A 14,390-nucleotide genomic window follows, 5' to 3' on the forward strand; every position below is an offset into this window, starting at 1 on the left:
CCGGGAGCTCGTTCAGACAGATTAATAAGTGTCAGCCAGATGGACAAGGAGAGGCATGGCGGGCTGCCAGGAGAGGGTATGCGGAGGACCAGGCCTCGCCACAGGCTGCTGGGCCTCTGCACGGGGTGCTTTGGGGTGCACCTGAGGAAGCAGCCCGGGCTAGGTTCCCTGGAGTGGGAACCAACTGTCAAGGGCTTCATGAACCCCTCCAAGGGATGGGACATCACCCTGTCCCCTTGGTGCTGCGGCCTCGCTGGGTCAAGATGGGGCTTGTGTGAGAAAGAGCACTTGAGCAGCTGGCCAGCAGACAGATGGGCCCGGTCCAGGAGAGGGTTCAAGACACCGCAGGCAAAGGAATTGCAAGGAAGCGCTGCTTTCAGAATGATGCAAAACCAGCAGTGGGGTGCGGAGGGTCACAGATGGACCAGGGAGCCAGCGTGCTGGGTTTTCTCTGCCTCGTGCTAGCTCAGGGACTGGGGCGAGCTCTCTCGGACTCAGTTGCCTCATCTGTAAAGTGGGGATAACAGAAGTTTATCCATTAAACAGCACCTATAAGAGTACTAACCGTCCTTCTCTGGATTGTCGTGGGGATTAAATTAGTTAACATAGTAAAGGGCTTACGGAGGTTCCCAGACCACATGAGGCTGTGTGCACATCTGCTTTGATCACCTCCCCCACCCATTATAGTGACCCCTCCACCCCTCCCTAAGGAGTTGCCCGTCTGACTGGGTTCCTCAGGACCCAATCAATTCTCCCACAGCCTGGGCTTCTAACGGTCTCCCCCTCCCTCCAGGCCCAGGGGCCTCAAAGACCTGCCCCAGCACTGTCCTCCCTCACCTCCCAGAGGCCAGAGACTAGCACAGTGCAGGGGCAGCCACTGCAATCTTCAGGCAGGGTGGCCGAGTGGCAGCCACACACAGCCTTTCAGAGGCATCAGCCACTGCCAAGGCTGCCTGTCCGTCCCTGGGTCCCCTAACCACCCCCCCCCCCCCACTGCTGGCACAGAGCCAGGCAAGGGGACACTGTGATAAACCACCACTGAGTTCACACTGTGGGCAGCGGCTCAGGGCCACAATGGTCTCCAGGCCACAGGGCTCCACACACTGTAAGATCCTGGTGCCTTAGACTCAGTAACGTCACTTCTAGAGGGCGATCCAAACAGAGAACCAAAGAGAGAACGGCAGCACTGTTCGGAACAGCAAACCAGAAACCACTAGAACCTAAGGTTCCAGAGCAGAGAAAAGGTTCCTGATGCTGGGACAGCAGGACGGCAGAAAACTGGTGCCGCCCTCGCAAGGATCATTTCCAAGAGGAGTAAACAGTACAAGCAAATCAATGTGTGTCCATCCTCCAAATGCAGGTCAGAAAACCTACAGATAAGAAAAGCCCAACCTGGATTCACACAATACTTAACAACGTATTTTAGGTAAAGGTACGAAAAAAGACCGAAATAAGTGTTTCAAAGATTATCTCTGGGCTTTCATCTTTAAGCCTGTCTTTCTCTCCCCAAATTTCAGAAACGAACACATAGTACTTCATGAAGAAAGAATATTCAAGGGTTTCAATCACCCACATCACCCAGTAAATGGAGCACACACCAGGGCCAGGCCCTGCACTCCCCAGAGACAAGAAAGTTCTGGCCCAGGAGAAGACATCAACTTGTAGCTCCAGCTAGGCATGGGAAGCCGGGGGTGGGGGGTCCGCTGAGAGAGCCAGGAAGGTGTCACGGGCAAGGTGACACCTGAGCACGTCTAACAGCACAAATAAAAACATGACAGTGGGGAGGGTGATGCCAGCTTCTTGGCCGATGAAAGACTCAAGCCGCTTGGTGGTCCGCGAGCCTGAGCCGAAGGCAATGCCTGCTTCTCACAGCGCAGGCCGTGCGCCCAGGGCCCTCCGGTCAATGCCCCGCCTCGCCCAGTCTCAGCCCCCAGAGGGCCCCCCCTCCCAGCTGCACTGGCACTCCTACAACTGCACCGAGGATCGGGACTGAGCAGCTCTGGGCTGGCAACTCCAACCAGCTCTGGGCCATGCCAAGGGCAATGGCGATGCTGACGGCTGGAGGACCACATTTTGAGGAGCGACGCCCTGGACAATGCCACCTCCAAGCAACCTCAAAACAGGCAGCGGCTTTCGGTTGCCCTTTTCCTCCCTTCCTATTTCCCCCACGCGCCTCTTTTCATCTCTTCGCTTGTATGTTCACTGCGCAGAAGGGGACCAGGGACCCAGGGCCCCGACTCCGTGTGGAATGGTATGGAGAAGCCTGGGTCCTGACAGGGCACACCCTGGCACCGTGGAGCACCGGTGCCCGGCTTCCCTGGCAGGGCCGCTTTCTGTTTTAAGGATAAGTTCAAGTTGACTCACCGAGTCAAAGGCTGGGGAAAGAACACCCCAGAACTGAGAAACACAGGCCTCCGAAGCCACACAGGACTGCCCCGATGCCAGAGACAGTTTCTATTTGCAACAGCAAGCCTAAAAAGCTCAAGAATAAAAATAAAACTGACAGAACTGAAACCATTCAGCGTACATGGGCAGCATGTAGCAGCTCATGAGCATTTTCCCATGTTGTCCTCCAACATGCGTCTCTTAACAGCTCCTAAAAACATCTGATAAGAGCAGACCCTGATTTAAAGAACATTCCCCCCGCCCCACGCACCATTATTATAAAAAATACCCTGATGTTTTCACATAAACTTGTCTGACTCTGTTACGTATATATGCTAAGTAAATGACGGAGAATGAAAATAATTTTCAATGTTTTGAAAAAAAGAAATACAAATACCTGCATTTCAAATGTAAGAAATAACATGTATCTTTAAAAAAGGAATTCAGAGGTGCCTGGGTGGCTCAGTCGGTTAAGCATCTGATTTCAACTCGGGTCATGATCTCCCAGTTTCTGAGTTCGAGCCCTGCATCGGGTGGACAGCACAGAGACCACTTTGGATCCTGTGTCTCCCTCTCTCTCTGCCCCTCTCCCACTCACTCTCTCTCTCTCTCTCAAAAATAAAAAAATAAAGTATAAATAAAAAAGGAGTTAAGCTAAATTCACACAGCTAGAAACCAAAAAGTGTTACTTGGATGATGGAAGGTGGGGAGGGCAAAGCAAAGAGACCAGCAGACAACGTATTTTTCTAAGCACTGCCTCACTTACGGCTGTGCCCCTCCACCCTTAAGCCACATGGTTCGTAACAAAGGATGAGGGGACAATGAACCCGTACTCCTTAAGCTTCCATCAGGTGTCTTAGGTCCTGTGTAGTAAATGTCCTCCCATTTTAAAGATGACTAAGGTAGGGTCACATACTCAGAAGACAAACTAATGGAAACTCAAACCCAGGTCTCTGGGCTCCTCGGGAAAGTCAAGCACAGACAAGAACAATCTGTACCCCTGGGGGCACCTGGGTGGCTCAGTTGGTTAAGCATCTAACTTCAGCTCAGGTCACGATCTCGCGGTTCGTGAGTTCAAGCCCCACATCAGGCTCTGTGCTGACAGCTCGGAGCCTGGAGCCTGCTTCAGATTCTTAGGTCTCCCTCTCCCTCTGCCCCTCCCCTACTGGCTCGCTCGCTCGCTCTCTCTCTTTCCCTCTCTCTCTAAAATAAATAAACATTAAAAAAATTTTTTTAATTGAAAAAAAAAAAAAAAAGAGTAATCTGTATCCCAATAACAGACCCAAACGACCATGGAAACTTTCTGCATAGAGTCGACTTCCCAATCTCATGGCCATGCTCCCTAGAGGTGCTGCTGTCTGCTATCAGAGGTCAGGGTCAGAGTCACATTCTGGTAGCCCTGAGAAAAGCCCCCGCCCATGAGGAGACAGCTGGATAACTGCCATGAGCTCTTCCAGCTACGAGGACGTCAGGCCCCCAGTAAACACCAAGACAACCTATATTCTCGCAGCCCCTGTATTTGGCTTCCGTACACCCGACAAAGGGGACGGACAAAAGGCAGAATGTCCACCCCTCATGGGCCCCAACCACCTGGAAATAAAATCTAGTGAGGGCACGAGGCCAGGCAGCAAAAGCACTGTGCAGACGGTGTTGGTGGCAGAGTGAACCCAGGCGAGGATTACATCATCTGACACTTTTAAGTACGTACCTTTTTTTTTTTTTTTTAAATGTTTTTATTTTTGAGAGAGAGAGAGAGAGAGAGAGAGAGCGCGCATGAGCAGGGGAGAGGCAGAGCGAGAGAGGGAGACACAGAATCCGAAGCAGGCTCCAGGCTCTGAGCTGCCAGCACAGAGCCCGACACAAGGGTTCCAACTCACAAACCGTAAGATCATGACCTGAGCTGAAGTCAGATGCTGAACTGACTGAGCCACCCAGGCGTCTCTAAGTACATACCTTTTAAAGCAATTTCTGAACCACTGAAAATATTACCCAAATAACAAATATATTTCTTACAGCTGGCCAGAGAACTCAACATCTGTAAACCTTGGAAAGAAGCACCCTGCTCAGCCAACAGACTCTCCCTCTGGCTTTCAATAAGCCAGTTACTGGATTCAACGCGCCTATCTGAACCAGCCCTCCCCCCTCACCGGTCCTCTCCTTGCACCCCCATGCATGTCCAGAAACAAGTGAGAAGTCTGGGAAGTGACCCTCAATCTCACTCACCCGCCACATCCACCCACGTCCCATCATCTGTCTCCCCCTGCCTTCCACTACTGAATTAATCCCAGCCAGACCCCATCACCATGACCACCACCACTCCAGGCCATGGTCCCGGGCTCCTTCCAGAAGACCCAGGTCTCTGCCTTCCAGCCCAGTCTTTATCTAACCGTCCTCCACATGCCCTGCAGTGGGATCTCCTGTCATGCCTTCTCACTGGAGCACACACCTCTCCGACACAAAAGCCCTTTAATGCCCACTGAACCCACGCCCGTGAACAGATCACCAGCCCTTTCTAGGTCTGGCCCCGCCGCCCTCTCCGGCCTGGCTACTTGCCAACTCCATCGGGGCCAAGGATCCAGTGTTTCCAAGCCTCTCACAGACAAAAGACCCCCTTGCCCAGCTTCTGGGTCCTTGTTCGCGTGTGCTCTCTGCCTGTAACGACATTCAAATACCTTACCCGCCCCCCAACCTAAGCTGGGTATATCCTCTATCAAGAAGCGTCAACTTCCCTACAAGGCTTTCCTCATCCTCTGCCCACCCTCCCCTAACTGTCCACCCCTGTGTCCTCACAGGCCCCCACCACAGCATAGACGAGCCCTAGACCGCCTGGCACTCCCCCTCCAGCTCTCAGCCCGTCTTTCCCTTTCTGCTTGAGGGTCCACCACCCAGCCTCCTTTCCCGAACGGTTTGCACAGGAACAGCGCAAACATGTATGCAAAGCACTCCAACATCTGAAGCAAGCAACAATTCTGGAGAAACCCGGAGCAAAGGCCTGCTGCCTGCCCGGCAAGCTGGGGAAACTTCTTTACGTCCTTGCCCACTTGAGAAGCAGCGGCTGCTCAGGGGACTGGCTTTCGTAATGTCTGGATTCTCAAAGAATTTGGAAGGAAGACAGTGAATCTACGACGGGTGGCTGTACTTCCCACACTTACAGCTTGTTCGTTTGCATTTTAAAATACAACTCCGGCCCCCTCTCCTGCAAACAGCCCTCTCCTTCTCCCCTCGGGCTTTGCAAACTGGTGAAAGCCCCCATAATGTGCGAGGCAGGGATGCAAAACACACCTTCCCGAGGATGCTGAGGCTGGAGGTGGCAGGACAACAGATGAGTTGTTCTTTCCAGATCTCCTTCCCTTAAGTTCAGGGCTGCCCTAGAAAGGGGCAATGGGGTCCAGGGACAAAGAACCTCCCAGGCTTCCCTCCCAAGCCTTCCCCACAGATCAGGTCAGAGTGGAAAATGCTCCCAAGGTAACACCATCCTTCAAGGCTGATGCAAACTTCCTGCTTGGCCTTCTGCAGAGCCCTAGGCTCACGCCCCAGGCCCCCTAGGCCACAGATGACCCAGGAGGTCAAGAAATGTTTTCTCCAAATGAAGGCTCAGTGGGTGGAGGGACACTGGTGGCTGTGCCACGGCTTGCATTTGGTCACTTCTGCAACCTGTGTGTTGCAGGAGCAGGAGCAGAGCAGCCTGGGACATAGGTGAAGCACCTGTCGGGACCATGTTTGAACCTGGCTCTCAGCTAGGCTCTGTCAGGTGGACGAGGCCTATAGCTGTGAGCAAGGCTTACCCTGCCTTTCTCTGGGACGCCTTCCTGACCTCATCTCTTGCACGCCTGTGCAAGTGACCCCAACCAACTCTGGCTCTGGATGCCGACCGCAGACTGCAGACTTCAGAAGGAAGGAACCAGGCTTTGGCACGGTGAATCCCCCACACCTGCGGCCCGGCGCACCGCAGGCACCCAAGAAAGATGCGCTGAATGCCGCTACAGGGAGAGCCCAGTCTTCCCAACCCACACCTGCTGGCCGTGAGGGGCCTCAGTGGCTAAGCAAGGCCTGAAATGGAGGAGTCAGGGCGTGTCCAGCATCCTCATTACAATAATACCGAGGAAGAAACAGAGGCAAACAGGTGCCTGCGACCATCACCGTCATGACAGGCGGCCCCTCCGGACAAAGGAGCAGAGGGCACCCCATCTCACAGTGTGCCTCACTCTCCCCTTGTCTTCTTGCCTGAGCCCCGACATTAAACACAAGGCAGCACTCCTCCTGGACCGGGGGCTTCTCGTGCTACGTGAGCAGAGAACAGCAGGTTTTCCTAATTACAGCACCACCTGGCCTAACAGACCCAGGTTAGGGGACACCGGTCGGCCCGCAGACAGGCCCGTTGCCAAGGCTTTTCTGGGTCTCAGTGGCCGCACAGGCCCCAGCGTCTGGATGGCCTAGGAGCCAAGCCACTGCCCCCTCGGAGATGGCACCTGCCTCTGAGCCCAGTTCTGAGAAGTCAATGGGGTAACGTCCTAAAGCAGTGGCCTTCCAACCAAGGCCCCCAGAATAAATGTTTACAATTACGTATCTTTTTGTGCGTTTTCAAGTTGACATCTAAAATTTCTCATCGTAAGTTTAAATACTTGGAAAGGATGTAATTTCCAACATATTGTAAATATTAACATTTCAAAATAAAACTGTTCCTGTTTCTCTTTTAAATGGGTCCAGTGGAATCTAAATACCGTAGCGATTTGAGGTCCACCATCATCCATCCTAAAATTACAGAATCCAGTGCCTCTTAAACACTGGGAGATTTAGAAAAGTTCCTTTTGCCTCCTCCAAGCCCAATACCCAACCCGCATCCTTCAGTGAATTCTATGTTTAAAGGCCTTTTACTGAGTAGTCTATTACACTACTAGGCAAAAAAGAACTATATGTATATAAAGGTTTTAATTTTTTAATTTCGTGTGACCATTAAGCTCTAAGTGTCAGAAATTTTCTTCTGGCTTGAATTATTATTACAATTACTATCAGTACATAACGGATGCACATGACCGAAACATCACTGACTGTACAAGGGAAAACATTACGGCTTATTAGGAACACATCTCAGAAGAGATGAATGGGAATTTTTCAAAAGTATTTCAAGTACCCACAGATGAAGGCAGAGCTCACTGTCAGTTGTACTTTTCAATGTTTATAGATGCAAGTGCTAAAACCCCTTCTTCAAGCAGAAGGATGGAATGGGAAGAGATTTACATAGCAAATTCTCTGAATTCCTTTAAAATTATAGGCTAAGAATTATGGTCATTTGTTATCAAAAATCACTTCTAATGCTCCATCAGCTGACAACTCATTCAGGTCCTCTTTCAATTTTGTTGCAAGGGAAGAACTGGAGAAACCTGACCTGCCCCAGGGGGACCATGGGTGACAAGGCCTAGGTGGGTTTTATGCCCCAGGGTCGTATCTGCCTTGACAATGTAAATAACAAGCTTGCTCTGTGCTAAGCATGGTGCCAGCTGCCTTACCCAAATTAACTCAATTAGGTCTCAGGTGATCCCGGGGGACAGGCACAAGTATTGTCCCCATTTTACAGACAGGGAGACTGAGGCTCCGAGTGGTTAGGCATCTAGCGCAAGGTCACACAGCCAGAAACCTGGGCCCAGGTGATCCTAACCCTCACTGCTGCATGCACTGCCTCCGCAGAAGCGGAAGGAGGCCAATGTGGAAAGGGTGCCAGGAAGGAGGGTTTACAGGCTCCTTCCCAAGCAGATGTGGTGAGGAAATGAGCACATGAGGAAGTTGAGGACCTGCAAATTTTGCTTTCTTTTGTTTTTGTTAATTTTAATATTATTTATTTTTGAGAGAGGGAAAGAGAGCGTGTGAGCGGCGGAAGGGCAGAGAAGAGAGGGAGACACAGAATCTGAAGCAGGCTCCAGGCTCTGTGCTGACAGCAGAGAGCCCAATGTGAGGCTCGAACTCATGAACCCCGAGATCAAGACCTGAGCCGAAGTCAGACGCTTAACAGACTGAGCCACCCAGGCGCCCCAAATTTTGCTTTCTTGAATGTGCTCCCATCCTACCTTGGAGAGGTTACCCACAGATGTTTCTATCAAGTAAACGGTATCAGTGCCTGGTACACCACAGTCCCCGATAAATGTCCACACTCACGTTGTTACTACTGCCTTTAAATCCCAGGCAGAGAGATAACTTCCCTGACGGGAAGGTACCTTGGGATCTTACCAGCTCTCTGCAGTCTCGGTTCCTGGCCCTGGACCCCAATATCCTTTTTTTAAATAGAAGCCAAAGCCCAGGTGACAACAGGCCTGGAAACAGTCAATAAATGGAGCAGAAAAACCACGGGCTCTGGAGACCAATGGACCCACAGTCAAAACCCAACTCTACCACTTACCAGCTGAGTTCCCCCAGGGGAAGTCACAACATCCTGAGCCTCAGTGGAGGCTCGTCTCTGAAATGGGCATGAAAACACTACTCATGTCACTGGACGGCTGCACAAAAAGGGACATTGCCACTGGGGGACCAGACACAAGAGAAACTGGGTGTTGGCTGACGGCACGCTTCCTCTCCACCCCTTCAGTCACTGACACCTCGTATCTGGCGAACACCCACCATCTCCAGCACCCAGCGGCCCACCAGCCCAGGGATCTGGCACACAGAGGCCTGGCTAATTTTGAAAACCCAGCCAAGTGCCTTGGCTTCCAGATTTTGCACAGAGTCTTTCTCTACATCTTGAAATTTCAAGTTCTCCAAACACTCGGGGCTGCCAGGAGGAGGTGAACAGGGAGGCGTCGCGGTGGGTTTTATTTTTAGATACTGGCGTGGAAAGCGTCCAGTTTGGCCTCTCTCTGGTGCCCGGTCACCACTTCCTCCCCGAAGTCATCACCAAAAGGAACAGCAGACACATCAAGGAAGCATTTCGTAACTCTTCTGCCCGGTACACTCCGTAACAATGGCTCCAAGGCTTTAGTCTCGGGCGCCCTGGTGGCTCAGTTAAGCATCCGACTCTTGATTTTGGCTCAGGTCGTGATCTCACAGTTTGTGAGGTCCCAGCCCCACGTTGGGCTCTGTGCTGACAGCATGGAGCCTGCTTAGGATGCTCTCTCTCTCTCTCTCTCTCTCTCTCTCTCTGTCTCTCTCTCTCTCGCTCTCTCACCCTCTCTCTGCCCCTCCCCCACTCATGCTCACACATGCACTCTCTCTCTCAAATTAAAAAAAAAAAAAAAAAAACTTTAAAAAAAAAATTAAATAAATAAATAACTAGAGGTTTCCATCTAAACCTTCCCAGGAAGCCATGTAAAGCAAGCACACTGAACCCCCAGGTTATTCCTCACATCCTGAAATTCCAAGTCCCTCTCCCCTCTTCTCCCCTCCCCCCCTCCCTCTTTTGGTAGGGGTAGCGGCACCCTACTGCGTTAGTCTAAGATTTTCCAGGACAGGAATCAGGTATTGGGGGAAGGGCACATTTTTTTCCCCTTTTAAGTAACGTGTTTATTGGTGAGCACGTGAATTCACTTCCTCTAAATATTGTTCCCCCGCAGAAATTTCTTCGTGAACCTGGACAAGCGCTATAGTTAACCTCAGGGAAGCACCTGGACCTTCTCTTAGCAACCTCCAGCTACAGCTCCAACTTTAAGGCCAGGACTTGATGGTGGGTACAGCAGCATCTACAAAGGATCTGGTGACATCCAAGGTAACCGTAGGTAAGGACTAAGAGACCAAAATAAGCCAAAGCATCCTGGAGCAGGACCGATCTGAGACACCTGGCCCCAGAATGACCAAGGTACAACTGCACTTCCTCTGCCCACTGCTGGACCCCTGACAGGCATTATCAATCAACCCCTGCCCTCAGCCACTCACAGATTTAGATTCCTCCAGGCAGCCACTACCAATCAATCAGAAGCGGCCCCAAAAGCATACTTCTCAGCCATTCCTGAATTCTGACTTCCCTCTTTTAATGTGTAAGAAATTAAGGTCCACAGAAAAACTCAGTGCAGATCACACAACTTTGCAGAGCCAAAATGAGCCTGGTTGAAAACTCTACAGTTGATGAGGGACTTCCAGAAACTGCCTTCTCCCCCAAAACCAACCTCAGCCTCCAGGTGACAAGTTCAACCTGCTACAAGGAGGGAGACCAGAGGGAGACCAAGGCTTCCAGACAGAGCCACCCAGCCCCACCCCACCAACCACCCCCAATGGCCACTGTCAGAGCAGGTACATCTATTTTGGGGCCACAGAGCCCGCCCCAGGCCCTGGGAGGGATTCTCTCTCCATCCATCCCTCCTTCTCCAGCCAATGAGCACCTGACTTAAGTCTGCCCCAGAGTGAGGCAGCCCAAGGGTCAGGAGCCCCCCATACTGACTCGGTCCACCTTCCAGGAGCCAGTGGCCCACAGAGAAGATTGGGTGTCACCAACTGATAGCAGGATGGGGATGCACCTGACCTGGGGAGGGGGAGGGGGAAAGGAGAGGGGAAAGAGTACTCTTGGAGATGATACCACTCACAAGAATGGTCCAAGATAGGAGAAGACTCACCCTCAGAGGGCTGAACAGCCAAGGCAGGGGCCCAGGGGGACTCGTGCTCCCTCAGCAAAGACAGAGGGCAGGCATGGGCCAACCGTGGGGGCATCAGGACCACGGATGTCTGGTGGGGTGGCTAAGCTCCCGCACCCTGTACCCCCACTCCCACCCAGAGCCCCACTTCTCCCCCAAGCCAGCTCCTTCCACCGATGACCCCACTGCAACTCCACAAGACCCAGAGACCACCAAGCATGACCCACGTTCTGCCAGGGCAGAAACCACAGAGATTCCACAGGGGGAGAAGTTAAAAATGACATGCAAGTGAAGAAGCTAAGCACCCAGACTCTTGGGGCGCCTGGGCAGCTCAGTCGGTTAAGCATCCGACTTCGGCTCAGGTCATGATTTCACGGTTTGTGAGTTCGAGCCCTGCGTCGGGCTCTGTGCTGACAGCTCAGAGCCTGGAGCCGGCTTCGGATTCTGTGTCTCCTTCTCTCTCTGCACCTCCCCCACTTGTGCTCTGTATCTGCCTATCAAAAATAAATAAATGTAAAAAAAAATTTTAAAAAAAAGCACCCAGATTCTTGAGGGAGAAGGGGAAAGGGGGCCCTAAAAGGCCCACCCACACGAACAACAGTGAAGGTATGGTCTGTACTCACCTGCACGACTTCTATCCCCCGCTTCCTGTGGAGAGAAACAAAGAAAACAAAGGTTACTCAGGCAGCCAGGAAGCATCCTTCCAGAACATTCACTACAGCCAGCTGATGGCAGGACAGCCTGCAGCTGCACCTCTCAAACATGATCCCCAGAACAGCCTCATTTGCAAAGGGAAAGTCTACAAACTCCTAGCCAGTCCTCAAGGCCACCTTCAGGCAGGCAGAGAGAGAGAGAGAGAGAGAGAGAGAGAGAGAGAGAGAGAGTTGTTTCCTGAGAGGGACCTGGCTGTAGCTCTACAAGGACCCTAAGTTTGCTGGTTTTCCTCATAGGCATCCCGCTCTCCAATCTCAGGGCCAGCCCTTCATGGGCACAGCTCCAGCCTGGATCACCCCTGTACCCTTCCCTCCACCTTATTTACCCCCAATGGCCTGACCTTCCCTCCTGGACTCAACCACCTCCCATGGCTCCCCATTTCTTCCCATATCAGGTCTACTACCTCGGCCTGGCCTCCCAGGTCTGCCTCAGCCCATCTGCTCTCCCACATTGCAGGAGTTCCCCAAACCCTTCAGCCCTGCTCAGCTCAGTGCCATCCTGGCCATCTTTAGCCCCCACTGACCCCCTATGCATCCTTCGACCCTGACTCAACCATCACGGGCCTCGCCAATATTCCTGCAAGCCCGGGCCCTGCCTCTTCCATCTCTCACCCACAATCCCATGGCCAATATTCACCTACACACATGCCCTAATGACCCCACCCCATTACAGACAGGATCAGGGGCTCTGAGCAGTGCACAAAGGCCCCCTGCCACACACCCACCTTTACCTCCCCTGCCCTACACTCCTTACTGAAAGCCTTTGGGCACAGGGCCATGCCCCTTCTCCAAGTCTTGGTCCACACTTTCCAGCCCAGCTTTCAGGATGTGGCTCAGACAGAAGTTCTCCCAGGAAGCCTTCCCTGACCCACGACACCCTCGCCCCACTGACCCACCCAGAGCCAGAATATTCCCGAGAACTTGGGGCTACCACTATATCCCAGCCCTTCGTTCCAGAGCCCCAGTGGGCTGTCGCCTGGGGCAGGATGCTAGGGAAGGCGCGGGATGCATGGAATGCAGATGGCTTGCCAATGGCCATGCCCACAAGTGTTTTCCTGAGAAGAAAGGCTAGGCCGCCCACGGACGCTCAAAGGACCTGTGACCAGGAAAGGTCAGAAATTAGAGCAGGGACTATGGCAGATTCAATGGCTGTGTGTACCCTGTGCCTACTTATGGGGCCCGCCCGGCATACAGACACTCCCTAAATGTAAGTACATAAACACCTCGCTCAGGTTCCCGTGCCCAGCCTGGCCCAGCACTCAGAGGCACAATAAATGCGACAGCCATCGCTCGGGCCCTGGAGGGGCTCACGGTCTAGGGGAGGAGGTGGGCACAAAGCCCCCGGGAAGTCTCTGGGCACCAGTGAGTGGGCACCGACACCATTCCCTCACACAACACAGCTGAGGTGACAGCTACCAATCTTACGTTACCTTCTGAGAGCCGGGCACCAAGTGGAACCTCCGAAGGAAGCCACAAGGTCAGTCCAAGAGGGCAGACCGGCTCGCACTGCAGGATACGCCAAACCGGCCCTCCCCTTAACCCCCAACAACCTCAACACAACCTCGGGCCCCAAGGAACCCAGTGGGAAAACCACAGTGGTTGATGCTCTCCGGGGTCTCCACCATCACTCAGCTTCTCTAGAGTTCCAGAAGGAATGACAGCCAATACCGATGTACTGCCATGACTTCATGGAGGGGAGACTGGGCACAAGAGCACAGCCCTGGGCCACCAGCACCCACAGCAGGGGGGCAGACGGCGCCCTGAGAAATCTGCACCAGCTCACAACCCACATCATCTCTGAGCCCTGTGGACACCTCAATGCATTGGCCTCATTCCCAGATTGTCCCGCCCCATGTGAGCATGGGTGATAGGAACCGGTCCTAGGGCACTTGGCTCAGGACTGTGACCAGCCAGGTAAGTTTCAGTGTGACTCCGCACTTTGTCCCTGCCCCAGGACAGAAATTTCAAACAGCTAAGGGAGCAGCCCCCCTCAGCCAGTCCCGAAGGACTTGGAGCCACACCTCAGGAAAAATGGACAGCACTGAAGGAGACAGAGGGCGCAAGTGGATGTGACCCGCACCAGGTAGAAAAGGGCTTCCGCTGGGCTGCAGCCCAGACCTGGGTTTTCCCTCTTCGTTAATCCTCACGGCATCCTGATTATCCCGGCGTGTGGCTCTCATCTCCTTATGAAGCCAACTGCGGGTCACTTCCAATCCGTCTACATCTGACATCATCCCAGTCAGCTCTCCCTCCCCCGGTCCTAAAAAACAAACAGGATGCTAACTTTGAGCTAACTCTGAAAACACAAGAGACCCATAACATAAAAGAAAACAAAACAGTAATCTTGAGAACAGGCAGGCTGAAAATCTTAAGTGTGGCTGAGCTGTCAGGGGCCAGACCAGTTCCTCTGCGGCTCAGAGCTCCAAGAACAGGATAAATTGTGACTCTGGCGGAAAGGAGGGGGCGCGGCTCCCCTTTCAGCCCACATCAGGCCACACAAGTACGCAAGACACCCTCAAGGCGAGGGCAGCTATGGTGTGACGGATGCTCTCTGCTCCCTGACGGCTTCTGCAGCCCAACTAGGGAGGGGCAGGGATGACCCATTACTCGGATGAGCAAGCAGAGGCTGGGTGACCTCAGGAAGTGCACACAGTGGCTCTGCAGCCAGGCTCGCCCACACCCGGGTGGCAACTGACAGGCCCAGCAGAGCCGGCACAGGAGACACTGAGATGGACCAGCCTGG

At 52.9% G+C, this 14,390-nt stretch overlaps 1 protein-coding gene across 4 annotated transcripts in view; it reads right to left on the bottom strand.

Annotated features, from left to right (window-relative positions):
* ITPK1 (inositol-tetrakisphosphate 1-kinase) overlaps nucleotides 1-14,390 on the bottom strand; it is a 179,495-nt gene that overhangs the window by 126,124 nt on the left and 38,981 nt on the right. For 3 of the 4 annotated variants that reach the window (XM_030319831.2, XM_030319830.2, XM_030319828.1), the window contains exon 2: nucleotides 11,558-11,582. In XM_030319831.2, coding sequence (XP_030175691.1) covers nucleotides 11,558-11,582 — 25 coding nt within the window. Of the gene's footprint in view, nucleotides 1-11,557; nucleotides 11,583-13,765; nucleotides 13,894-14,390 lie in introns of those variants that run through there. The other variant, XM_030319829.1, reaches the window with a different exon arrangement.

Source organism: Lynx canadensis, chromosome B3 (genome assembly GCF_007474595.2).
Source record: "Lynx canadensis isolate LIC74 chromosome B3, mLynCan4.pri.v2, whole genome shotgun sequence".
NCBI classification, from domain to species: domain Eukaryota; kingdom Metazoa; phylum Chordata; class Mammalia; order Carnivora; family Felidae; genus Lynx; species Lynx canadensis.